Genomic DNA, 27268 nt, shown 5'->3' on the forward strand with positions numbered 1-27268 from the left:
CCCCAACAGCCTGTGCCTGTCTCCAACAGAGAAGAGACACAGGACAGAAGACATCCTGCAGCCAAGAGGGCTCCACACCCATTTGCACCACTCAGGTGACCCTTGAAATGGCTTCAACGGCTCTCTAAAAGAATGTAAAGGACCAGTTGTCTGCAAGGAGTATAAATCCTTCCATTCCCCACCATCCAGTCAGAGCTGAAGAAGCTTCTTGGGTGAGAAGCGAAATGTCTTCAAAGAAAAACAAGAAAGTTCAGTTGCCTCTTGAAAAAAGCACCTTTGGGACAACCATGATCTGGATGATGGAGAACCTACACAGACATTCAGCTATGCACTTGGGGATGATCACCTTTTGAATTATGCAGGAGTGTGAACAGATTTCCAGAAAACGTTGCAGACTACAAGACCCGTTTGCGCTTCAGTTTGAGATGCAGACAACCCAGACTCATCCCCAACAGCCTGCGCCCGTCTCCAACAAGGAAGGGACCCAGGGCAGAAGACATCCTGCAGCCAAGAAGGCTCCACACCCATTTGCACCATTCAGGCGACCCTGAGGACACAGGTAAAACCTCCAAGTGGCCTCCACAACTCTCTAAAAGAAGACAAATGACCAGCAATCTGCAAGGAGTATAAATCCTTCCATTCCCCACCATCCAATCAGAGCTGAAGAAGCTTCTTGGATGAGAAGTGAAAGGTCTTCAAAGACAAACGAAAAAGTCAAGTTTCCTTGTGAAAAAGCACCTTTGGGTACGATCTGGATGACTGAGAATCTCCACAGACATGTTCCTGCAGTTCTTTTCCACCCCTTCCTTGTCTCCCTACTCAATTTCCCATCTCCCAAAGATTTGGGGATTTTGCTGTCTATCCTCCGACATTTCTCAGATGGGATTAGGAACAGCTAGCCCAGCAATCTGTACCTCCTCCCTCCCAACTGAATGAAAATTGAACCATTTTTAGAAACAAGTCAAGAAATGCTCTTAAAATGGTCGCTACTTGTGAGCTTTCCAAATTCATCAAAATATGAGATCATTGCAGAATCAGGGAATCTGGGATTCACAATATTTCGGATGGGGGAGGGGAATGAAACACTGGCCAAGTTCTAGATGAGAAGATCAACATCCAACTTGGACACCATCAGGCCCACCTCCCCCCCCAAAAAAATATCCAGGATATGTACAGTTAAGACTGGTTAGAAGGTCCACCAGAACATCTAGACTTCATGTAGATGTTGGGGGGAGGAGAGGAGAAAATAGGTACTGACATCGAGGTGGTGGGAGCAAGATTTGGGGGGAAAAAAGAAAGAAAAGAAAAAAAGAAAAGGAGAATCACCTTTTCCAGGAACTGGTTTTCCCCACATCCATTTTACTCAAACCAAACTAACTGTGTGTTGTAAACCAAGTTCTACCTTGATTGCTCCTGTGGAGATCTGAATCTCATGAAGACGTCTCATGGTTCCATCCCGGTCCACAAAATACGAAGAGGCAAGCTGGTGAAGGGACTCAACACTTTGGCTGGCATTGCCCGATTTCCGGTCAAGTCGGTTTTTGTCCATATACATGGTCAATGCTTCCTCTCCTAGTGAAGCATCAAAAAGATGAAGAAGGAGGTGAAAAGGGAAGGGAAGAGAAGGGAAGGGAGGAAGAAAGGAAAGAAGGGAGGGAGGGAGGGAGGAAGGAAGGAAGGAAGAAGGAAAAAAGAGAGAAGGAAAGAAAAAAAGGAAGGATAAGAGGAGATCAGAGTCAAATTACTGCTGCTGCCAACAGATGAAAACAAATATACAGTTTGTGTTTTGATTTGAGTTGCAGCCATTTTACACCTGATCAATCAACGGCATTTCAAGGCACGCCAACAGGAGCTTTACTTTCCCAAGCAGAAGACATCAAGGCTGATGTATCTTCTATGCCAGATTGATGATTATTGCCTTGAAAAGCCCTCAAATTCATCCGTCATTCAGAACCAAGCTAACAAGCACCGCTAAATCGAAAAATTAGGCCAAGAGCCCTAATATCTTGGCGCACGTCCCGTTCCATTCTCCATCCTTAATGTCTTGCACCTCTTCACCATGAAACAAATCCACAAAATGAAGAAATAAAGGGTGGCGAACAAGCACGTGAGCATTAAAAGCAATCTTCTTTAAAGGGGGAATAATATGACATTTCCCACACAAAAGACACTGACTATATTTTTCAGGATTCATTTGGATCAGATTCAACGAGGGCCAATTAGGGTGTTTCAGCCAGTGCCAAAAACGTGGGGGGGAAGCTTCTGTTGGTCTAACACTCTGGCCATTAGGGAATAATTAATTTTGTGCTTCTGACACAGAACGGCAATCGCAACCTAGTAACCGCAGAAGAGAGGGCTTCCCCCCCCCTAAAATATTTGCAGAAGTAGGACAATCAATAGATATACTGAGAGGGAAGAGAAGAGAAGAGAAGAGAAGAGAAGAGAAGGACAGAGGGAGGGATGGACCGATGGATGGACAGATGGAGGGAGAGAGGAGAGAAGAGAAGAGAAGAGAAGAGAAGAGAAGAGAAGAGAAGAGAAGAGAAGGGAGGGACAGAGGGAGGGGGGATGGACAGATGATGGAGGGAGGGAGGACAAAAGAAGAGAGGAGAGGAGGGAAGGGAAGAGAAGAAAAGAGAGAGAGAGAAAGAGAGAAACTGCTCTATTTCTGCAAATGTATTTCTCTCTCTCTCTCTCTCTCTCTCTCTCTCTCTCTCTCTCTCTCTCTCTCTCTCTCTCTCTCTCTCTGCGTGTGTGTGTGTGTGTTTGTAGATACACCAAAGACACACACACACACACCCTAGGACATGGCTACAGCTCCAGAATGAACTGTGCAAATGAGAAAGTTAAACAGTGGGGAGAAACTAGGTGTTAAAACGGGGTGTGTGTTTCCAACACCCAAACAATTTGAGTCGAGTGAGCAAAACATTGCCCGGGAATGAAAGGCAGCCACAGCAATCAACAAGGGTTAATAGATTTTTCGCTGCATTATTAAGTCCTAATTTCTCATTTATTAAAACATTCAAAGTCATCTTGCGTTCGGGGTATTCCATGCAAATTGTCTCTTCGCGATGCTTCTCCAACCTCTGGAATTAGGAGGAGGAACCGCCCCGGATTGGATCTTTAGATAGTAATTAAGAACGGAGAGCCCTTTTGGTGGCTGGGGGAGGACAGGTGGACGTAAAGGATTGGATGAAACCGAGACACAAAACGAAGTAGGCTTCCCTACCCTACTGCCATTTCAAGGCATCCTGTTTTAAGGCCCCCTCCACCATTATTAAACCCACTTCCATTAGAGGCAAGCAACAGCTTTGCAGAGCCTTCCCACTAGCTGCTATTTATATAGGAGAAACAGTTGGAGGTACACGGTAGGGAAAAATCACACAAGGCCTGAGAAGAAGGCATTTCAGAATTTAGAAATCTTGGCTGGGAACATCAAAATGGAGCCGAGGCAGGGCAGGAGAAAGAGAGAGAGAGAGAGAGAGAGAGAGAGAGACTATAGACATAGATAGATGATAGAGATAGATAGATACAAAGAAAGAAAGAAAGAAAGAAAGAAAGAAAGAAAGAAAGAAAGAAAGAAAGAAAGAAAGAAAGAAAGAAAGAATCAGAATATCAGAGTTGGAAGGGACCTTGTAAGTCATCTAGTCCAACCCCACCCAAGCAGGAGACCCTATACCATTTCTGACAGATGGCAGTCCAGTCTCTTCTTGAATGCTTCCAGTGATGAAACTCCCACAACATTTGAAGCCAAACTGTTCCACTGGTTGGTAGGTAGGTAGGTAGGTAGATAGACAGACAGACAGACAGACAAACAGATAGACAGAGACAGACAGACAGACATTGGGGAGAGAGAGATGACAGAGAGATATATATTGTAGATAGATAGATAGATAGATAGATAGATAGATAGATAGATAGATAGATAGATAGATAGATAGATAGATAGATAGATAGATAGATGGATAGAGACAAAGAAGGAGAGGGAGAAGGGAGAAGGAAGAAGGGAGGGCTGGCTTGGTGTGATGCTACCACCACAGACATACATGTCTTCTTTCCTGCTTCCAATAAAGCATCTTAAATAGCTTTGTCGTTTCTGTGAAGCTCCTGCTATAAACAAGTTGCCAAATGCCTACCGGCTTGAGCGTCTGATGCACTGAGAATTATCATCATGCTTTGTCTGAATTCCAGCAAATCGTCCTCTGGGGTGTACTAGGATCTCACCGGTGCTGAGCAAACACCCAACGATTTCCAGATTGGTTGGAAGGCACTCTCCCCCTTTTATTTTTGTGCTTAATTTTAAGGAGCCGTTGCAAGTCTCTCCTCGACTGATCAGCTGAGCCTCTGAGGCGGCCTTCTGGGGCCCCGTGACGCAGGAAAATACTCTCATTCATGAACAATATATGCTCTTGGGGAGCGTCTTCCACTTTTACTGCTGTCAAGATAAATTTTTCTTCCTGCATTATTCTCCTGGCAGCTTTCCCTCCTGCATCGGCGTTGCTAACTCTCCCTTTCCACGCTTGTGGGTGTTTTAAAGCGGAGCGTTGCAAACGCAGGAGCGCAAAGGCAAAGCACATGGTGAATAATTCACCAGCGGACCCTGGCAAAATTAAAAAATATATTTCATCGTCCAAAGGTCTGGGTTAGCTGGAAAGGCAAGGGACAACCTGCCCAGGTGGTGGGAACGAATGAGAAGGAAGAAAATGAAATCTTGATCTTTTCAATGCTTCCTCGGTGCCGGCTTGTTCAAAACGATGCCTCATTCGGTGGATTTAACTCACAGCTAAGCAGGTACACAACTGCAACCTTAATAAGTAAAAATGCGCAAAGAGTTGTGGAATTGTCAGCCCTCCCAAAAGAACAACAAAACAAGATGCCTTGTTCCTCATTTATCTTGCCAAAACTAAAGCAACTATTGAGGAGTCCTTGGTGCTGTCTGAGCTTGGTCATTTTCTTGTAGATGACTCATCAGCCAACTAGGGAACATTGTCAGTGCTGGGGGAGGTTGTGGAGAGGAGGAGGAGGAGGAGGAGGAGGAGGAGGAGGAGGAGGAGGAGGAGGAGGAGGAGGAGATGATCTGTGGGGTCCTTGGTGCTCTCTGAGCTTGGTTGTTTTCTTGCAGATGTTTCATAACCCAACTAGATAACGTCATCAGTGCTACTAGCATTAGTACTACTCCTCATTTGAACCCTGCACTAAAAATGTTATATTTTATTGGTAAAGTATCTTTTGCAGTTTAAAAGATATACTATGAGAATTGCTAGGAGGGAGCCTCCTTAATTCTCTTCCTCTCAACCAAAGTATCTAAATTTTGCTGTCTCTTGGTCCTCTGGAATGTAGCCCCTCCCATCTGAGAATCCAGACCACATTCCACCACAATTTTTAAACTTCAAGAACGATTAAAAAAAAAATATTTCCGTGTCTCCACTTTGGAAATGGACGCCCGTTTCATTCCTATGATGACTTCTAAATCACATATTAAAAAGTGCCCTCCAGGGAGATTTCCTCCATTTCCAGCCTATTTTTAAAGGCATTACTTTTTGTCTCAGACTAATAACACATAAGGGTCGAACCAAACCTGATGGGCCAAGCCAAGCCACACGCTCCGAGAAAAATGAAAATCAGCATTAATCCGTAGACGGCGACAGCTAAGATGCATGAACTTCCAGCAACATTCGAGACCGCAAAAAAAAAAACAAAAAAAAATTGCTGAACTTTGTGTTGTTCTCACAACAGCCCTCGAGGGATTAAAACATCTCGTCCAAAATAACCTGGAGGCTTTGTGATCTATGAACCAAAGCCTGGGTCTTGTTATTCCAAGGAAAAACCTATTTCCCAAACCAGTTCAAAGACATTACTGACCCTTTTTCAATTAGCTTCTCCCAGTCTACCCCGCTCAGACCATTTTTCAACCAGCAGTGTGTAACCAAAAAACCAGACCAGATCTTTGAATAATGTGCTGTGGGGTATACTTCAAAAAAAAGTGGGGGGAGAGCAGACCAGGTCAAGAAACTAACAAGGTACGTTTCTAAGGAAAAGTAGTTCATTTAGAAAATTAATTAAAACCAAAAAGCCATCACCTTCCCTGTTTTGAAGATATTTCCTTAACAGATTCTTCAGTCCCTGCAAAACGATAGCTGAGCTTTTAAGATACTGGAGAAAGATTTTTCAAGAAAAAAAAAAATTCAAGGAGGTATCCAGAGATGTATCTGTCTTGAAAGCAGCTCCTGTTGAGTTAAGTTATGATGCAAGCATGACTTGTGATTCTACAACCACAGTTAGGATCACCAACTCCCTTGCTAAGCAAGATACAACAAGAGCGTGACTTGTGATTCTGCAGCTAGTGACACTATTCAGCACCATCGTAACACTGGACAGTTACTTAAACAGGGCATTTTGGCCTCTATAATAGTGGCCAGAATTGTGGAAACTTTTTGGGAAAAGTGTACAGTAGAAATGCCACCTTTAGTTAAGTTTCCACCCATTTTTTTCTTCTGATTTCTTTATAACTGTAGCCTTGTTCACTTAATAATACTATTTTACATCGCTTTCTGGGTGACCAGTCAACTCTTTGCACCATGACTTTAATTTTATTACGTTTTACAAGCTCACTCAATGAAAGAACACCCCCCCCCCAAAAAAAAAACCCAACCAACTTGATAGCCATCACATAACACACTGACAAACGTCCTCCTCTCAGCTTCAATACACGACATCAATAACTGAACCCTACTGTGATCTGATTGGCTCATGGCCAAAACAAGATGACACCTGATAGGCTCTCTAAACACTCATGCTCATTGGCTACAATCAGATGAAGGAAAGCTACCTGATATCAACCTAAGCAAGTTATGCTTCCTTTTTCTGGTTCTTTGGCTATAACTTTTCATAGAATACAGTACAGATAATTGAACAAACTTTGTTGCATTACATTCTTGATTAAATTGTCTTTCCATTGATATATAATTTTATGTTACTACTCAAAAGAAAGTGGTGTTATTAGCCATCAAACCTCAAAAATACACTTTTTCCCCAAAGGTTTCCGCAATTTTGGCCACTACTGTATTTCTATCGGAGATGTCAAGCTGAACCCCAATCAAAAAGTCATCCATACCTCTTCCTGTCACTCCCATGTCCAAGACCTGAAACAGGACCAGAGGCCACCACCACTTACCTCCTAAAGTGGCAGAGATGAGGATGTGGGTGCCGTATTTTTTGATGATGGTGTCGATGAACTGCTGTGTTGTGGGTCTCCTGCCCAGCAGGCGTATGCTTCTCTGAAACTCAGGCATCAACGGGACGGGGTTCCGGAGTAGATCCCTCCGTTCAATGGCCGTATTCCTCACCTTCCAACGGGCAAACTCCCTGAGCAATGAGACAGCAACACAAAACACGGGTGAGGCTCTGAATCTGGGAGGGTCGACGAGAAGAGGGTCAGGAGGGAAGTTGTGTGTCAGAGGGAACACCACAAAAATCTTCCTGCCAGATGTTCCGAACTTCCATTTATGGGCTTTTTATGGGAAAAAAAGATGAAAAGAGAGAAGGATGGGAGAAACAGAAAGGAAAAGGAGGAGATGGAAAGAGGTTATATCAACAGAAGGACAAGATCTGACATAAATAAGAGGGAACACCCCACATGACGTTCACGCTAATAACATCCCTGCAAAACCAATCCCCTGTATTTCATCAAGTCCCAAGAAAATTATCAAATTGATCAAACGAGGTCCACTCTTTTCCCCAAATTTAATGAACTTCCACAGAAAAAAGAGAAGAATGGCTGGAATTTTTTTCCCCAACAATTTTTTTCACTTGGTTAGAAATCTCCTGACTGCTTCAAAGACTGTCCACCTTATATAATAATAATAATAATAATAATAATAATAATAATAATAATAATAATAATAATAATAACAACAACAACAACAACAACAACAACAACAACAACAACAGTAATATTAATAAAGTTGGAAGGGACCTTGGAGGCCATCTAGTCCAACCCCCTGCTCAGGCAAGAAACTCTTTACCATTTTGGACAAATGGCTGTCCAGTCTTTTCTTAAAAACTTCCCGTGTTGGAGCATTCATCACTCCTGGAGGCAGGTTGTTCCACTGGTTAACTGTTCTGACTGTCAGGAAAGTTCCAGGTTACTTCTCTCCTTGATCAGTTTCCATCCATTGCTTCTTGTCCTGCCTTCAGGTACTTTGGAGAATAGCTTGACTCCCTCTTCTTTGCGGCAGCCCCTGAGATATTGGAACACTGCTATCATGTCCCCCCCGGTCCTTCTCTTCATTAAACTAGACATACCCAATTCCAGCAGCCGTTCCTTATATGCTTGAGCCTCCAGTCCTCTAATCATCGTTGTTGTTCTTCTCTGTCCTCTATTTCTAGAGTCTCAACATCTTTTTTACATTTTACAATAAACTTGAGACATGGGAAGTTGAATTATATATCTCCGGTTTCCAAGATTCTGTAACTTAACCCCTTTTTGGCTGTCAACAAACCTAGCTAACAAGGCAGCGTGAATCTAAGCTTCTGGTGTGGAGCAGCTGCTAGAGGGTTGCTACAAATGTTCTTCCTCTCTGGAGGAAGAAACTGTTTCCTGTTCCTCTTTGAACCTCATTCCCAGGGGACAAAATTCAAATTTATTTTATCAGAGCTTTCAAGCTCTCGCTTTATTCCCTGGAAGATTGCAGGAGGATGTGTGTGTGTGTGTGTGTGTGTGTGTGTGTGTTTCTCCTTTGCTTTTTGAGCTCTTCCCCACCCTGTCATCCAACTGCCTCCACTTTCCAGTTGGGAAGAAGAGATTGCTGAGGTTATCTCCCCCCCACACACACTCCTCCTGCAGATGAACTGGGAGACTCGGTAGCCAACAAAGCTGCAGAATATTGGAGAAAAGGTTGAATGAAGGTCAAGTAGCTCATCCCTCCACACTTACTCAGCCATTTCCACCCCCTAAAAAAAAAAATGCTTTCTGGATAGCAAATTCTTTTCCATCAGATCAAAAGAAAAAGAGCCAGAGGGGAAAAAAACACACACGCAGAAAGTCATTTTGATGTGATTCTAGTACCAAGCCACGGGGGAAACGTTTGGCATCCCTAGGAAAAAGGAAATTGTCCTGCTTTTGAAATAGAGCAAAAGGCGATAAATCTCTATTTCACCCAAAGGCAGACTTGACTAATGAGCGCAAGGCAGGAGGAAATACAGATTATTTCCCTCCCCCCCCCCGCAAAAAAAAAAATAAAGGAAGGAGTCACCCGGAGGCCATCTGGATGCTTGTTAGCACTGGGCAGGACAGTGGGAAACTGCTGAGAAGATTCAAAGCACGGGGCAAGGAATCCGTAAGGGAGACCTTTTGGGTATTGATCTGCTTCTGACCATCCTCTCCAACTCAAAGGTGCTTATTCAGGAGGCCACTGGACCATCTTATTTTTCTTTGAAAACATTTCACTTCTCCTCCAAGAAGCTTCTTCAGCTCTGACTGGATGGTGGGTGAATGGAAGGATTTATGAAGAAAAACAAAGAAGTCCAGTTGCCCCTTGATAAAGCACCTTTGGGACAGCCATGACCTGGATGATGGAGAACCTCCATAGACATCTTCTCCAAACCACACGGAAGCCAGAGAGGAGAAGGGAACAAGCTTAGGAAAGGAATAGAAAAGAACATCTGCTTTTTTATTTCCCAAAAGGCAACTGGGCTTCGTTTTTCCTTGAAGATTTTTCGCTTCTCCTCCCAGAAGCTCCTTCAGTTCTTTTTCAGTTCAGTTCAGAATTGAAGAAGGTTCTTGAAGGAGAAGCGAAACGTCTTCAACGAAAAACAAAGTCCGGTTGCCTTTTGGGGGGAAAAAATAAGCATCTTTGGGACAATCATAACCTGGATGACTGAGAATCTCCACAGACAAGAGAACAGAATATGCAAGCCAAAAACTTCAGCCAGGTGCTCACCACCAACAAAGCCCTCTGGCACGCTCTGATGTTTTTCAGTTGTCCTTTCTCCTTCTTCTGGCTTATTACTCAAGGTCTCCCAAGGGACACCATCTGCTCCATGCCACCTACCAGCTGATCTGTCAGCTGGTGCCCTGTTCCCGCACGGGCTTGCGTCAACGTTTTTCTGTTCCCAGCTTCACTCCTTAGCTGCTGGGTCAGCTTCGGATCTGCTGCACTGAACATCGTCAATGGGGTGGGGTGGACTGGTTCAAATTGGTCTACAGAAGTCACCAGTAAAGACTATTTGTAGCCCAGAGTTGAAATGAGGGGTCCTTGATGGTCTCTGAATTTAGTAAGGAATCCTAATTAGCACTGATGATGTTACCTATTTTGGGTAATGCAACATCTGCAAGAAAAAAACCAAGCTCAGAGAGCACCAAAGACCCAACAGTAATCATTGTCCTCCTCTCCTTCTCCTTCTTCTTCCTCCTCCTCCTCCTCTTTGTAATCCCCATTCCCATTTAGCACTGACGATGTTACCTAGTTGGGTAATGAAACATCTGCAAGAAAATAACCAAGCTCAGAGAGCACTAAGGACCCCTCTACAGAAGTCATATCAGCAAGAAGGTGAAGAGGAATAAAGGCCCCCTTTTAAGGCGATGAAGACCACATTCAACCTTGTCTTCATCTCCCCTCCCTTTTTCCAGGTGGATCAGAAGGAAATGGCTTGCAATTAACTCTTGGCAGAAGAAACAGTTGGAGAAATGGTGGAATTCCCACAGGAGGAAGTGTGTGGGTTTCTTGCACTTTGCACGGGCTTTGGGGACTACTTCCTTGACTGCACACACTTTCATTCAGACGGCATCAACCAAGAAAGTTGCATAGCGATAATCAATCAGAATAGAGCTGGAAGGGACCTTGGGGGTCTTCTAGTCAACCCCCTGCTCAAGCAGGAGACCCTATACCACGTCCAGTCTCTTCTTTAAAAACCTCTGGAGATGAAGCACCCATAACTTCTAAAGGCAAAGCTGTTCCACTGCTTAATTGTCCTCACTGTTAGGAAGTTTCTCCTTAATTCCAGATTGCTTCTCTCCTTGATTAGTTTCCATCCATTGAAAGGAAGAGACCAATAACCATTTATTCAAGTGATAAAAATCAATGGTTCTTAGTTGTGACAACCAAGCTCAGAGAGCATCAAGGACCCCTCATTTCAAACTTGAGCTACAGATATTCTCCTTTATTGATAAAAATCAGCTCCACGTCTAAATGAAAAATCCTCGAGATGAGGCAGAGGGACAAAAGCCTTTTTCACAGGAGAAGAAGACTTCAGAAAGTTTAAAAGTTTAAAAACCTTGACTAGCAGCTCTTTCTCTATTTCAACGTTTTGTTGAATATCCTTTTTTTTTTTTTTCACCTCTTAGCTGACAGGCATTTAACTCTGTTCAGAGCTGCCTACAGAAGATCCTTCAAGATTCAAATGGCAGCGACATTACCCCAAACTAGTCATGCACAAGAAAGAAAAACAAAAAAACCTGTCTATTTTGGAATCAGTGGCAGATTCTGCACAGTTTCAAAATGTTGAGCGGAAGCATTTGATTTCTGTTGAGTAATGGAAAGCCACCTTGTCTCTCGGAGAAGAACAGAGTAAAGAACCCCCTACAGCAAGATAATAAAATAAACAATAAACAAATATGTTGCCATCAATGTGCAGCTGTCTATTCTGACATGTTGAGAAGCTCAAAACCCAGTTCTACTGCGGAGGCACTTCTCAAAGAGCTATGCTTAACCGCGCATAAGACACAAGGGAAGTAAACGGGCGAGAGATAAAATTTTAAGAGGAGCTGTGATGGCACAAGTATTAACGGTGATGCTTAGGATGTAAAGTCCATGCAGAGGTTTGCTTCCATTTTGCTTCTATCAACTAAAATACCTGAAGAGGAGGAAGAGAAGAAGGAGAAGGAGAAGAAGAAGAAGAAGAAGAAGAAGAAGGAGGAGGAGGAGGAGGAGGAGGAGGAGGAGGAGGAGGAGGAGGAGGAGGAGGAGGAGGAGGAGGAGGACGACGACGACTAGGGAGTCCTTCATGTTCACTGAGCTTGATTGTTTTCTTGCAGATGTTTCATTACCCAAGTAGATAACATCATCACTGCTGGAGGAGGAGGAGGAAGAGGACTATGGATTCTTGATGCTCTGTGAGCTGGGTGGTTTTCTTGCAGATGTTTCATTACCCAACTAGCTAACATCATCAGTGCTAGAAAGGTGTGAGATTTGCAAAGAAAAGGAGAAGGAGGAGGAGGAGACTGAGACCATCAGGGGGTTCCTCATCAGTGTTAATTATCATGATTTATCCTTATTACTCAGGGACAAAGAATGCAAGCGAAATAACAGACTTTGGGGAAATGCTGACTGAGCAATAACGTTGCCAAAGAGGAGAGATTTGATGTGACTTTTGCATGCTTCTCTCCTGGATAGTTCCAGAAGCAGGGAAGGGACATCCCATCCTGTTGGCAGATTTAGGGGCAAGGGTGGGTCTTGCTTTTCTGTAGCAGTTCCAACTTTGCTTTTTCTGCATTGATGGCTACGTCTTCCCCTGACACAACCCGCCACAAAGGCAGGCTTTTTCCTTTCTTTTCTATTCTTCTTCCCACTTTTCCTTCATTTCTAGACAACGACAATGAACATTTCTCAGAGGATACGCATTCTGTATTGCAGGCACATTTTGCCAGGATAAGATTTTCTCAACAGATATTTTCAAAAGATATTCTTCCCTTGGGCAGACGCTCCACCCCCCATGCGCTGGGTGTATTACAGCCAGAATATCCAAAGAACATCTTATTTCCCCCACCTACTTGATTCACTCCATTTCTTTCCCAGTGACCTTTCTCTCTCCCCCTCCCCGTCCATAACAAGCGGGTCTGTTGGGAGACACACTCTCTCACATACACAACGCATAAAAGAAGATGGGTGGTTTAGCCAGACCAGGAAGGAAGGAAGGATAGAAGGAAGGAGGGAAGGAAGGAAAGATAGGAGGGAGGGAGGGAGGAAGAAGGAAGGAAGGAAGAGGAAGGAAGAGAGGGAGGGAGGGAGGGAGGAACGGAGGGAGGGAAGAAGGAAGGACAAAAAGAAAGAAGGAAAGATAGAGGTTGACTATTTTAAGTGACCACAGAAGAGATCATCTTTGACAGTGATGTTACTCATAAGTAACATAGCATTGCTTGGAACGGCTCAAAAACAAGCCCACCATGGACTCTTTAGCCTTGACTTAAAACCAAGGCATTACTAGAATTTTACCAAATTGACACAGCCTCACTTCCCCACCAGTTATTATGCATAACACATTTAAAGTCTCTAGCCAACGAATATTCCTACAACATTTGTTCATAACCCATGTTTTTTTTTTTTTCAGGTCTGGCAGCTGGCTGAGAGGATACCATTCTGGATCGCATCACCATCCTGCTAGCTCAGGGGTCTTCAAACATGGCCCTTTGATGACTTGTGGACTTCAACTCCCAGAACGTCAACTCCTGGCTGAGGAATTCTGGGAGTTGACGTCCACAAGTCCTCAAAGGGCCAAGTTTGAAGACACCTGAGCTAGATGACCATTGGACTATCCACGGACTATCCATTGGACTCTCTGTTCCGCACCCTGGTCTTGCCATTCCATCCTTCTTCCCCTCCCTCCGTCACGTTCATCTCTCTTTCTCAGCTTTCCAAACCAATGTTTATCTCGCAGGACTCTTCCCAGCTTCACCAACCCTACCTCGACAACATACATCTCCTTCTCTCTTCTAACCACAGAAGCTTTCCTTCACCAAGCCCAGGTCTCCACCTGGATGACGCTGTGGGACCAGTTGCTTCAGCCCACACCACTTCTTCAACATCCCTGTCTTCTTCCTATAGTTCCAGAGCTGTCAAACTCACCCACTTCAGGATCAATTTAGGAGACCATCTTTACGGTGGGTGCCCACCGATTTTTGAAACCCTGACAGACAAAACCGCTTCCCCATCCTTTGCAGAACGTCAACGATGGACATTTTCACAGGTTTCTCTTCTTGAGTTGTTAGAAGCTAAAATTCAAAGCTGAACTTTGAAACGTAGCGAGGAGCTTTCAATTCACACGTTTTCAACAGGATTGGAGCCTAGAAAAATCGGAGTGCTGTGATCTGATGCCTCTTCTGTCTGCCCAGCTTCTGATCCCGTTTGTCCAACCGCCATGAATAAGTCCCTGGCAACGATCACACTTGCTGTCAACATTTTATGGCCAACTGGCGCCTCAAAGTGGAGTTCCACAAAGCAAAACATATGGGAAACCGTCTTTGGGCCACCGCCGAAAATGACGCAGCCCAAATGTGTGGATGGAGAAATCTCGATGGGTAGAGACGGAGTAGCATCCCTCATTTGGAGGAAGGGAAGTGTAAATAAATGTTGATATTTACACCGTTGTGAAAAAGGCACTCTGCAAAGGCAGCTTGCAGGTGCAAACATTGGAAACAGTAAGAGAGCTGATCGCCCAATGATTTCCTTGATCATCAGAAAATTGTTCAGCATAAATCCAATCCCGCCCACCCAAAAAAATATCAATTATCAAACGAGGTTTGGCTGAACTTTGGGAGGTAAACAGAAAGCAAAGTAGCACATCCCAAATGGTCCCAAGGGATTAGGACATATTTTAATATTTAAATTTTTAATTCCATGAAAAATTGCATGATAGATACCATAAATATTAAAAAAATGATGTCAGACTTATTTTGTCTTCCTTTTCCTTCTTCATTCCTGCTCCTCCTCCTCTCCCCCCCCTCCAGTACTGATGAAGTTACCTACTGGGTCATGAAATGTCTGCAGGGAAACAAGTTCAAAGAGTACCAAGGACCACACAGTCCATCCTCCTCCAGCAATGATGATATTACCTTCTTGGGTAATGAAACATTTGCAAGAAAACAGCCAAGCTTTACTGAGCACCAAGGACTCCCTCCCCCCCCCTCCTCCTCCTCCTCCTCCTCCTCCTCCTCCTCCTCCTCCTCCTCCTCCTCCTCCTCCTCCTCCTCTTCTTCTTCTTCTTCTTCTTCTTCTTCTTCTTCTTCTTCTTCTTCTTCTTCTTCTTCTTCTTTTCTGTCTGTCTGTCTGTCTGTCTCTGTCTCTCTTCGTCTCTATCTATGGTAGATCCTGGAACTTTCATTACTTGAAAGTTCTTTTAGGCTGAAGTGCAGAGGATAAACATCTTAAGTAAAAATCAAGAAAACTGTAATTGATTTCACCTTTTTGATGGTGCCTCTCTGTCTGCTGCAGATCTGCTGCGGAGAAAGGACTGTCTCCAGGAATAACCGTTAGCAGCCTTTCCCAAAACGGGGCCCTGTGGTTACTGCTGATGTAGAGCAATTTTTGTCTCTGTGCATCTAAGCAAGGATGGTGGAAATTTTTGGACAACATTAAGCAGGGATCCAAAGATTAGGGAAAATTGCCACTGGCCTAAATTTAGTTAGGACATGATAAAAAGCAAGCCTGTCAAGCACCAGGGAAATCAGAAAATCCAGGCAGTTTGTATGAATATAAGGATTTATTCCAAGCTGAAGCTCTTGGCAAGAATCTGGGCACAGCAAATTGGCAGTAAATCATTTTTATACCTAACCTTACCCTAATCCCACTCCCAAACCCTACCCAATACCCATACTGATCCCATCCTTTTCTTATCCTTGTAAAACCTAATAAAATACTTATATTAAAAAAAGTATCAATGGGATCTCTTGTGGGAGCGAAGGGAGTTGAGACTGATGACATGTTTGACCTCTCCTTTGGGCTGAGTTTAGTCATCTCCTACAAAACCATATTTACAATAGAATGACAGAGTTGGAAGGGACCGTTGAAAGAAAAATCTTCATCAGGGTCCAGTCCAAGCTGGGAATAATTGAAATGGAGACTGCTTTAGAAAGAAGGCTGTAGTTTATTGAAGAGGAGAGCCAGACAGAAATGTGACTCTGGGAAAGCTGACCACATGTTGCTGGGAGTGGTGGGTTTTTATCCCTTCTTGGGCTTTTGTGTTTGGAGTTGTTCTTCCTGTTCCTGTGGCATGAGCTTTTGAGCATGTCCTTTTGGTATTTTGATGGTGGTAGGTTAATCCTATTATATCCGAAAGGTCATGTCTTTAGAGTTTGAATGGGGTATGTGGATTTTAGGAGTCTTCGTCTTTCTAATCTCATCAGCTCTAAGCTTCCTGGCTCCAGTCTTTCTGAAAGGATTATCACATCTGCATTTCTACAGACCTGGTTTCTGCTTGGGGCAGAGAGACTTTGGGGGGAAGGGTTTCTTTCCTTTGGGAAAATATAATATTCTGCCTTTTAATATTTCCCAAAATATTTCTTTCTCGTGGGGGGGAGGCTACTGTCCTCCTACAGGACCTTGGAGGTCTTCTAGTCCAACCCCCTGCTCAGGCAGGAAATCCTTTACCATTTCAAACAAATGGCTGTCCAGTCTCTTCTTAAAAACCTGAAGGCAGGACAAGAAGCAGCGGATGGAAACTAACCAAAGAGAGAAGCAACCTAGAACTAAGGAGAAACTTCCTGACAGTTAGAACAATTAACCAGTGGAACAACCTGCCTCCAGAAGCGGTGACTGCTCCAACACTGGAAGTTTTTAAGAAGAAACTGCACAGCCATTTGTCCGAAAATGGTATAGGGTTTCCTGCCTGAGCAGGGGCTTGGACTAGATGACCTCCAAGGTCCCTTCCAACTTTATCATCATTATTATTACTTCCAGTGATGAAGCACCCACAACGTCTGGAGGCAGGCTGTCCCACTGATTAATTGTTCTCACTATCAGGAAATTTCTCCTTAATTCCAGGTTGCTTCTCTCCTTGATTAGTTTCCATCCACTGTTTCTTGTCCTGCCTTCAGGTGCTTTGGAGAACAGCTTGACTCCCTCTTTAATTAAGGGGAGCTTCTTCTTCATCATTCAAGCAAATCTTAGTGGCGCCAGCTACTTCTACCCCAGCCCTCATAGGCCTCAGTTATCCGATGCATATACAACGGCAATTTACACAAAGGAAGCTGGGGATGTGCCTTCAGCAACTTTGTTTGATCTGATGACTCAAATCATTCCTACAGGTATTTCTTCACCCTAATAGTTCTCTCTGCCAGTTCAAGTGTTCTCTCAGCTTCTGCCCGCCCCCCCCACACATCCCCAAGGACAATTCATGTTCAGTGGTTGATATGGGGAACAAACCCACGATCCTGGTGTTGTCAGCAGCACCACACTCTAACCAAACTACATCTGGATGTCGCCATAGCCTTCCTGACAAATAAAGAGCATGGTGGCGCGTGAGGTTAGGGAGCTGGGTTAGAGGTTAGCAAGACCATGTTCGAGACCCAAGTGCTGCCATAGGGCGGGGTGAGCTCCTGTCCATCGCTCAAGCTCCTGCAGGGGACATAAATGAAGCTCCTTCCCCCAGGCAACGGTGATATCATCCGCTAACTCTTTCAACCCAGAAGCGCCTCGGTGCTTCTGTCAGAAATACAATGTGACCTGACAAATCAGCAGTAGAGAGAGGGCGACGATTCTGAAAGGAATTGGAGTCTGCTTTTCCACCTGAGAACCCCACTTCAAAACAGCTTGGGTAAGTCAAAGAAAAATCCTGGATTTGCAAAGCAGTATTGCAGCCTTAGCACTTCCGAAGCTCCTGCATTGATTCCTGGAAGGTAATTTGATATGGCTGCTGGGTGCCTAGGCTTGCATGACAAATCCTCCTGTTCCTCCTCTTTTGGTGAATGTCGGGAAGTGAGCCCAGGAATATGCAAACTTCCAAATGGATCTCTTTAAGTTTTCAGAGGAATCAATCTACATCCAGGACACTCTGATCCATTCAAGTAGAATTCCAAGAATTGTTTTAAGTGCTTTGAGACTCGGGTTTTCTGAATGTTGGTTTCAATGGAGGAAAAATGGCAGTTTATCTATCTATCTATCATCTATCTATCTATCTATCTATCTATCTATTTGTCTGTCTGTCTATCTATCATATCATTTATCTATCTATTGACAATCTCTCTGTCTCTCTTTATCTATCAATCATCTATGTCTATCTATCTTCTGTCTATCATTTATCTATCCATTGACAGTCTCTCTCTCTCTCTCTGTATCTATCAATCATTATATATCTATCTGCTGTCTATCATTTAGCTATCTATTGACAATCTCTCTCTCTCTTTGTGACTATCATCTATGTCTATCTATCTGCTATCTATCATCTATCTATTGACAGTCTCTCTCTCTGTGTGTGTATCTATCAATCATCTATAGATCTATCTGCTCGAAACGCATACTTTCAAAACATTACATTCCAGCACACACCATTATCTCAGAAACTGATTGACTTCCCACAAAAATCTCCCTACCATTTCTAACATCGTGAGGTTTATGAAGTTCCCTCGTTTTATCAGTAGCACAATGACAGTGCAGGAGAGGGATGTTGCGCCAGAGGACACACAAACACACCAGACCCTTTCTACCAAAGACAGAAAGAATAATTCATTCTTAAAACAGCCACAGCGTTAGCCTCGTTTCCGAAGGAGCACCAGGTAGTCTGGGCAAGTAGAAAGCGAGACCCAAAATTGTCCGCCGACTCAGATTTCCCACAGAATTCACACATCTCCTTTCTTCAACTTTATCGGTTGCCAGTTGTCTTCTGAGCCCAGTTCAGGATGCTAACAATGGCCTAAGTAAAGTCTTACATGTCCCATTCATCCACTCATATATTCTCCTTGTATAATGACAGTTATGTACACAATTGCTTACTTCCGTACCTTCTACCGAACATCCTATGATTACAAATAGGGCGTTATTTTTTTTATAAAAAAAAAATAGGATATAAGAGAGCACAAAGCCATCTTCCCACCAGCTTTACAAAGTCCTGTCTCCCAAAACAAAATCCAGAAAAACAAACAAACCCGTGGCTCGCTTTATGCCAGTCACGTAGCCTTGACGCTAAGGTTTACCTCTGAGGCTTTCCAGTGGAAACGACACAATTCTAATGTGTTCATGTCCATGTTCCCTATCAATGAGAGCTCCAGGGAAATTGCCACAGAGAAAAAAAAAAACCCGAAGCACGATATGCAAATTAGCAATTGGATGTAACAGCAGGCGGGCAACGGAAGAAAGCTTTTTTGGGGGTTTCAGAGAGGCTGAAGAGAGCTTGAAGGAAAGGGGGAAGGAACGTGAAGTCTCAAGAGGGAAGGGAGGATTGGAAGCACAAGCAGTGGGCTGAAGAGGGTGAATAAATGAATCTTCTCGGCAATGCAGTAATGTTCCTGTCTTCTTGCAACTTCCCCCCAAAACGCCTTCGATAAAATCTCCAGGCTTTTCAAAACCAACCGGTTTCGTACTTTAAACAAGATTATTTACGTTAAGAAAAATCGTTCAAGCACATTGGGCTATCCCGGAAGGAGGAAATCTACATGGGCTGGTGGGCCCGTTCTTGACCAAGCTGGAGGTGGTCTCGAAAACAAAATGGCAGAGAAGAAGAAGACCGTCATGTTGATGGCCCTCAAGGCTGCCTGCTTCCCTTTGAATTCCCCCCTCTTCAGATTAAGAAAGGATCTTGGTAGCATCCATCTCTTCTTTTGCATCTTCCAAGAAGGCCTTGGAGACAAATGTGGGCTCCGGAGACATTCCGGTAGGCAAAGATGATGGGGGAGAACCAAAACTGCATTTTGGGCACAGAAGTTTCTTCTTTTGTTGTTGTTGTTTATTTCAAAGAATTTTAAAATACTCATCGGCTGCAAAGGAGATGTTCTGTGGGGCCCTTGGTGCTCTCTGAGCTTGGTGGTTTTCTTGCAGACATTTCACTACCCAACTACGTAATAACGTCAGTGCTAGAAGGGACTAGGATTTGAAGAGAGGAGGAAGTGGAGAAGGAGGAGAGAGGAGGAAGAGGAGGAGGAGGAGGAGGACTGTGGGGTCCTTGGTGCACTCTTGGTTTGTCTTGCAGACATTTCATTACCCAATTATGTAATAACATCAGTGCTAGAAGGGAGTAAGGTTTGAAAAGAGGAGGAAGTGGAGGAGGAGGGAGAGGAGGAGGAGGACGATGACTGTGGGTCCTTGGTGCTCTCTGAGCTTGTTTGTTGTCTTGCAGACATTTCATTACCCAACTATGCAATAACTTCAGTGCTAGAAGGGAGTAGGGTTTGAAGAGAGGAGGAGGAGGAGGAGGAGGAGGAGGAGGAGGAGGAGGAGGAGGAGGAGGAGGAGGAGGAGGAAGAGAACTGTGGGGTCCTTGGTGGTCTCTGAGCTGGGTTGTTTTCTTGCAAATTTTTCATTACCCAATTAGGTAGCATCATCAGTGCTAGAAGGGAGTGGGGTTTATCAATAATTGTGGCTTGCCCAGAGTTGATGGGAGCCAGTCCACTTGCAAATGTAATAAATTCATTTAATTTTTAAAAAAACAAACAACAAAAAAAAACCTCTTTCAGCCCTGGATTAGAATGGTTCTGTGAGCTTGCTCCTATTGGTATTAATTACATTTATAAGCCACCACAATAAAACGTCTCTCTCCATACCCATTGTACTCCCCATCAAATCACCCTGCCAAGCGTTGCCATTTATTAACGTGCAAAGCCTGTAAATTAGTGTGCGAACATCCCACACAAAAAAATGGGAGATAAATGCAGCCATTTTTGCATGACTCCACATTTTTTTCTCCCCCCGAGTTAAGTAAATATCTTCTATCTGCTTTTACAAATGTCTTGATTCTTTCTATTTTGGGAGTAGAAAGGGGTTATGTGCCATGAAATGGCTTTTTTTTTTTCAAATAAAAACTCCTGCGAAATAAGTAATTTTAAACCCTGAAGGGGGGGGGAACCGTCTCTCCTTACCCTTTCATTATAATTATAATTAAATCAGCCTTAACTGTTATTTAGTCAGCCAATTACAATTTAAGGGGAAAGGCTGTTTTCTCAGACAAAGACAAGAGTCTTTCCCATCGTGCAGTTTTCCAGAAATCCAACTGAGGGCAGGACAAGAAGCAACGGATGGAAGATCATTAAACAGAGAGAGAACCTGGAACGAAGGAGAAATTTCCTGACAGTGAGAACAACCAATCAATGGAATGGTTTCCCTCCAGAGGTTTTGGGTACTCCATCACTGAAGGTTTTTAAGAAGAGACGGGACAGCCGTTTGTCTTAAATGGTATAGGGTTTCCTGCTTGAGCAGGGGGTTGGACTAGATGACCTCCAAGGTCACTTCCAGGCCTATGATTCTATGTTCTAAGATTTTTTTTTAAAAAAAAAAACAGATGGAGAAGATTGATAACTTTGGACTATCCTGAAACATCAGAAGGAATAGACCGAAACATGGAGGAAGCAGGAAATATTTCAAAACTGGGTCTGCTTTTCATTACAATCTGAGTTGGCAATGGAAGAGTTGACTATAAAAGGTTCCAGGAGTTTTGAGGATCAAGAAACCAGCAAACCAAGCTTGTCTCCAGATGTAAACAACAATTTAAAACCTAGAGTTAAAATCAAACCCCTTTCCATGATAGGTGACAGGAGAAACACCATGATATTCTCAAGAGACCTGTGGATTTCTGTGTCTTTAGAAAATAAGCTGTCAACTCAGCCCAAGGTTGAGAAGAATTTGTTAATCCAAAACATTTCATTACATCTTCGACTAGTTTGAAAACTCCCTCACAGGCTGGTTCCCTTCTTAGCATTGGCCGTAAACATTCACCAGGAAGTTGAAAGTTGTGTCATTTACACCATGGTGGCGCAGTGGTTAAAGTGCAGTATTGCAGGCAAACTCTGCCTACAGCCTGGAGTTCGATCCTAACCGGGTCAAGATTGACTCAGCCTTCCATCCTTTCAAGGTTGGTCAAAGGAGGACCCAGATGGTTGGAGGCAACATGCTGACTTTGTAAACTGCTTAGAGAGAGCTGTAGGGCACTGTGAAGCAGTATATAAGTCTAAGTGCTATTGCTATTTATTGGTATAGCTGCATAATGGATGCACACTGAGAGACGCTCTCAAAATACAATTAGAAACAGACCTAGTGACCAACAAAAAACACCCTGCAGAAACATTACACCCTGAAATGTAGTAAGATGATAGTAGAGTGATACAACGTTTGAGTTTAAGGGCAATTCACCCATGTGAACTTCCAGCATAAGGAGAGTTCAGCCTCCTATATTTTCATGTCAGTTCACCAGACTGATTCGCTACATCAGATCCAATCAGGGTCCTTCAAATCAATTTGAAGATCTGAAGGACTTGTGCACATGCTTTTATCCAATCAAATCAATGTGTTCTGGCAGTTTGAATGGACTGTTCAAATCAATTTGTCAAACTGAATCTAATCTTGGTGGAGCCACACACCCAGATAATATCCCAAAGATCAAATCAGTCAAATCACGACTAGATAGAATTACCTTTCTGAAATTCTGTCTTGAATTTCCAGAAACGACAAAACGCTTCCATGCAGGAAGAAGGGAAAATTCAATCTTAGGGATCGCTGTAACTATGTGTGAGAGTCCCAAAATTTGAAAATAACAGAGAAACAGAATAACAGACCCTAGACCCATTTCAGACAAATGGCTGCCCAGTCTCTTCTTAAAAGCTTCCAGTGATGGAGGATCCATAACTTCTGGAGACAAGTCGTTCCACTGGTTAATTGTTCTCACTGTCAGGAAATTTCTCCTTAGTTCCAGGTTGCTTCTCTCCTGGATTAGTTTCCATCCGTTGCTTCTTGTCCTGCCTTTAGAGAATAGGTTGACTCTCTCTTCTTTGTGGCAGCCCTTCAGATATTGGCAGCCATCCCTAGTCCTTCTTTTCACTAGACTAGACATACATGAGAAGGAAGGACTCACTGGAGAAGAGCCTAATGCTGGGAAAGATGGAGGGCAATAGAAGAAAGGGATGACAGAGAATGAGATGGCTGGATCAAGTCACTCTAGCAGTAGGAGTGAGCTTAAATGGACTCCAGAAGATGGTAGAGGACAGGAAGGCCTGGAGGGACATTATCCATGGGGTCGCGATGGGTTGGACATGACTTTGCAACTAACAACAACAAAAGACATACCTAATTCCTGCAACTGTTCTTCATATGTTTTAGTCTCCAGATATTTTATCGTCTCTGTTGCTATTTTCTGCACTTTTCCCAGAGTCTCATCATTTTTTACATCATGGCAAACAAAACTGGATGCAGGATTCCAAGTGTGGCCTTACCAAGGCCTTATAAAGCAGTATGAACACCTCACGTGATCTTGATTCTATCCCTCTGTTCATGCAGCCTGGGATCATGCAACCAAATGTAACTAAAGTGGCTTAATGTAGAAGATTAAAGAACTAAAAGAATTCCAAATCTTAGAATTTTGTTTTGAATACTAGAATGCAACCCAATTCACAGTCTCTCCAAACCTCAAAATTAACTTCTAATTACCCCTTATTGCTCTTCTTTCAGCTGTACGGCACATGTGTGTGCATAAAAGAGACTGTTTTTATTGCTGCATTAGGGAAAGAAGAGGATCCGAAATCCTTGCCAATCTTCTGCAAATCAGCCAGCTCTACCTTTTTTTTTCTTTCCCTCAACCTTGCACCATAACAAGTCCTCATCAATCTTGTCCTTTAGAGGGAGGCATCCTTGGAAAGCCAGCAATCCCAAAATTAGACTGTGGGGGTTAATTGGAGGAGAACAGCAGCTCACAATTGTAGGAAACCCCTTGACAACCTCCTTTGATTCAAGAAGACTGGGTTTTTCCCTCTCTCTGGAGGTCACCTACAACAACGTTTTGATGGAACCATAAATACGGAAGGACTTTTATTGGCCACCTACAACCAACCACTGCAATCCCGCAACTGTCCAACCAGTAATGTTTTGCTGCGTGATGGATAGTGATCTATTTCGTCTTTAAAAGAAGCTGATCCGATGCACATTGTTTGAAAGAAGAGGCTACTTCTGACATCCAGCTCAAATCTAAGCATCCTTCAACTTAGACCCATGTACCCTCTCCCATTTGGGAGGCAATGGAGAAATTGTTGATCTACAACAGCCCTTCCGCAGCATTGATGATATATATGGGTGTCTTCAAAGTTTTGACAGAAGACTTTTTATCTCTACAGGGAGGAAACCCCACTTCCTTCTAGCACTGATGATGTGACCTAGTTTGGTAATGTAACAACTGCAAGAAAACTACGAAGCTCAGAGAAGGACCCCATAATCCTTCTCCTTTCATTCTCCTCCACTCTGCAAATCCCACTTCTTTCTACTTTGGTAATGAAAGGTATGCAAGAAAACGACTAACCTCAGAGAGTACCAAAGACCCACAGTCCTTCTCTTTCTCCTTCTCCTCCACCCTCCACTGCATTCTAGACTGATGATGTGTCCTAGTTTGGTAATGAAACATCTGCAAGAAAACTGCCAAGCTCAAAGAAGGACCCCATAATTCTTCTCCTTTTCTTCTCCTTCTCCTCTTTCTCCTCCTCCTCCACTCTTCCCTCCCTTCTAGCACTGATGATGTGTCCTAGTTTGGTAATGAAACATCTGCAAGAAAACGACCAACCTCAGAGAAGGACCCCATAATTCTTCTCCTTTCCTTCTCCTTCTCCTCTTTCTCCTCCTCCTCCACTCTTCCCTCCCTTCTAGCACTGATGATGTGTCCTAGTTTGGTAATGAAACATCTGCAAGAAATCTACCAAGCTCAGAGACCACCAAGGACCCCACTGTATTTTCTACACATCAGGGATGTGTGTCCTGCTTATTCCAAAGCATCACATGACCAGCTCGTATTCCATGGGCCACATCATCTCCAGATCGCCATCTCGGGAGTACGATTACGTCCGTCGTTCGTCCTACCTGTATATTTTATACCGGGTTGTAAATCCCTGACGATGTCTTTCCACAAAGGATAAGTAGCTCCGCGAATGGTGGAACGGCCCCCTGTCTGAAATAAGCCAGTCAAATTCCTTGGAGACATGTTGGTTGGTCACAGCAGGCTCCTGGAGAGAAGGGTGGACAGTTATATGGTCCCATAGAAAGAGGAAGTAGAGGAACTCAGCAACCCTCCAGCTCATGCTTCTCGTTCTGCTTTTTCCCTCTCATTCTTGCGCCATTCCGTGGACTCCTGAAGAGAAAGAGAAGGAGAGGCAAAGAGGAGAGGAGGGAAAGAGAGGAGCAAGGGCAGAGGGAGAGACGTTCAAGAGTTACAAAAATGCAAGCACAAATGCAAGCAAAATCATTGGATTTTCTACAAGACATTAGTTGAGTGGGCTTTATCCCATTTGACGACCATTCTTGACACAGTTAAGGGAATCACTGCTTTGGATAAGTTAGCGACATAGTTGTGAAGAGAACTTGGCTTCCCCGTTGATTTTGCTTGTCTAAACGGTTGCAAAAGGGGATCACGTGATCCCAGGAGACACTACAACGGTCATAAGTATGAGCCGGGTGCCAAGCGTCTGCATTTTGATCGGAGTTACTTCCAGAAGTGCCACACCTTAGAAAGTCGGTAGTGTTGCTTTATAAACTTTGGTAACCAATGAAAATCAGACAACAGAGCCATTGCATCCTAAGGAAGACATCAATCATTCCTATACACTCCCTTATTCCCTCCTTCACTACATCCCATCCATGTACATGTTCCCCACGCTTGCATGAAATTTGTCCCCGACGCAAACGCTGATTACAAAAGCGAGATAGCAATAGTGAGGCTAAACAATTTCTTTTTGTTCCAGGTGCGGGACCCTTCGAAGGTTTATAGAGACCGCACGGAAGTTGGCAAGTAGACGAGACTTTTCCAAGAGCCGTGTCCCAATTGTTACGGCTGGACTCGTGTGGAAGTTAGACTTCACTCGCTTTTGAGTTACCAAACTAGCTGTAAGTTAGCTTTGCATCCAAGCAATTAAGAAACAAAAGGCAATTAAACATTGTCAGAAGCGATTAGGTAAATATGTTGAGTAATTAAGCCTATGATTTGTGGGCTGCCGCATTGGAATGGATGGATGGTGTCATATAATTTTTTTTTTTTAAAAAAAAGCAAGTTAAGAAAGAAAGGAAGACCTAAAAAGTTACTCCCCAGAGGTCAGGATCTGTGACGCTCCAGTTGTGTCATCGCGGGATCTGGTTTCAGATCTAGCTCAGCAGCTGCAATCATACCAGATCTCCTACATTTATAAAATGGGAGATTTATCCTAAATCTCCCACTTTATAGATTCAATGGTTGGCACACGGCAGGAAAAAAGGAGATAATAATTTACGTAAAATATCTATTTATTTACTTATTCAACCTGCCTGCCACCCATCTCCTCTCATTTATTTTATGTAAGCTTTATGAGGGGCTGTATACCTATTTTTGTATTATTGTTTAACCGTTTTTGAGGAGTGCAGTTGTTGTATAAATATTGTTCTGAACACAGCCCATAAATTCTTAAATACATCAACCCATCAAATATATGTAGCTCAGGGTTGAACTCTAGGATCTTTAGTGCTCTCAGAGCTTGGCTGTTTTCTTGCAGACATTTCATGACCCAACTAGGTAACATCATCAGTGCTCGGGGGGAAGGAGGAGGAGGAGGAGGACTGTGGTATCCTTGGTGCTCTCTGAGCTTGCTTATTTTCTTGCAGACGTTTCATTACCCTAACTAGGTAACATCATCAGTGCCAGGAGAGAGTGGGGTATGCAGAGAAAAGGAGGAAGAAGAGGAAGAAGAGGACTGTGGGGTCCTTGGTGCTCTCTGAGCTTGCTTGTTTTCTTGCAGACGTTTCGTGACCCAACTAGGTAACATCATCAGTGCTAGAAGGGAGTGGGGTTTACTCTCTTTCTATTTATTAGTGGCTTGTCCTGTCAGTTTTGATGGGAATGTGCTTGACGCTTCCTCACTCTCTTCTAGCAGTGATGATGTTGGGTAATGAAATGTCTACAAGCAGACAACCAAGCTCAGTCCCAGTCATCGTCGTTGTCCTCCTCCTCCTCCTCCTCCTCCTCCATTCTGCAAACCCCACTCTCCTATAGCATTGACAATGTTGCTTAGTTGGATAATGAAAAGTCTGCAAGCAGACAACCAAGCTCAAAGGGGATCAAGGAGCCCACAAATAAACCCATTTGTGCAGGAGATCTACCTGTCTCCATGATCAGTGGTAATATATTCTTAAACAATAACACTTGGATATGTGAACTAATGAACACAGACCCAGTGAACAGCTGGCATGATGCAGCTGGATTATTTCTCTCCTGCGGTGATATTCTGCCTTTAAACCCAGAGACAGTGCTATTTTAAATCCGTTAAATGTCCCATTTCAATTTTGTCTCCCTTCTGTTCAGGCCCACAAGAGACTCGCCGTCCACTTTACACTTTTCCCCTTCACACCTCACAACA

General features: G+C 43.6%; 1 protein-coding gene across 2 annotated transcripts in view; it reads right to left on the minus strand.

Annotated features, from left to right (window-relative positions):
* Nucleotides 1-27268, minus strand: part of BRINP1 (BMP/retinoic acid inducible neural specific 1) — a 60060-nt gene that overhangs the window by 13317 nt on the left and 19475 nt on the right. For both annotated transcript variants that reach the window (XM_039322863.1, XM_039322864.1), the window contains exons 2-4: nt 24750-25017; nt 7175-7365; nt 1403-1572 (exon numbers count right to left, since the gene is read on the minus strand). In XM_039322863.1, the coding sequence (XP_039178797.1) occupies nt 1403-1572; nt 7175-7365; nt 24750-24967 (579 nt within the window). In that variant the 5' untranslated portion in view covers nt 24968-25017. The remainder of the gene's footprint in view (nt 1-1402; nt 1573-7174; nt 7366-24749; nt 25018-27268) is intronic.

This window comes from Crotalus tigris, unplaced genomic scaffold, assembly GCF_016545835.1.
Source record: "Crotalus tigris isolate CLP2741 ecotype Arizona unplaced genomic scaffold, ASM1654583v1 scf7180000024151.2778019, whole genome shotgun sequence".
NCBI lineage: Eukaryota > Metazoa > Chordata > Lepidosauria > Squamata > Viperidae > Crotalus > Crotalus tigris.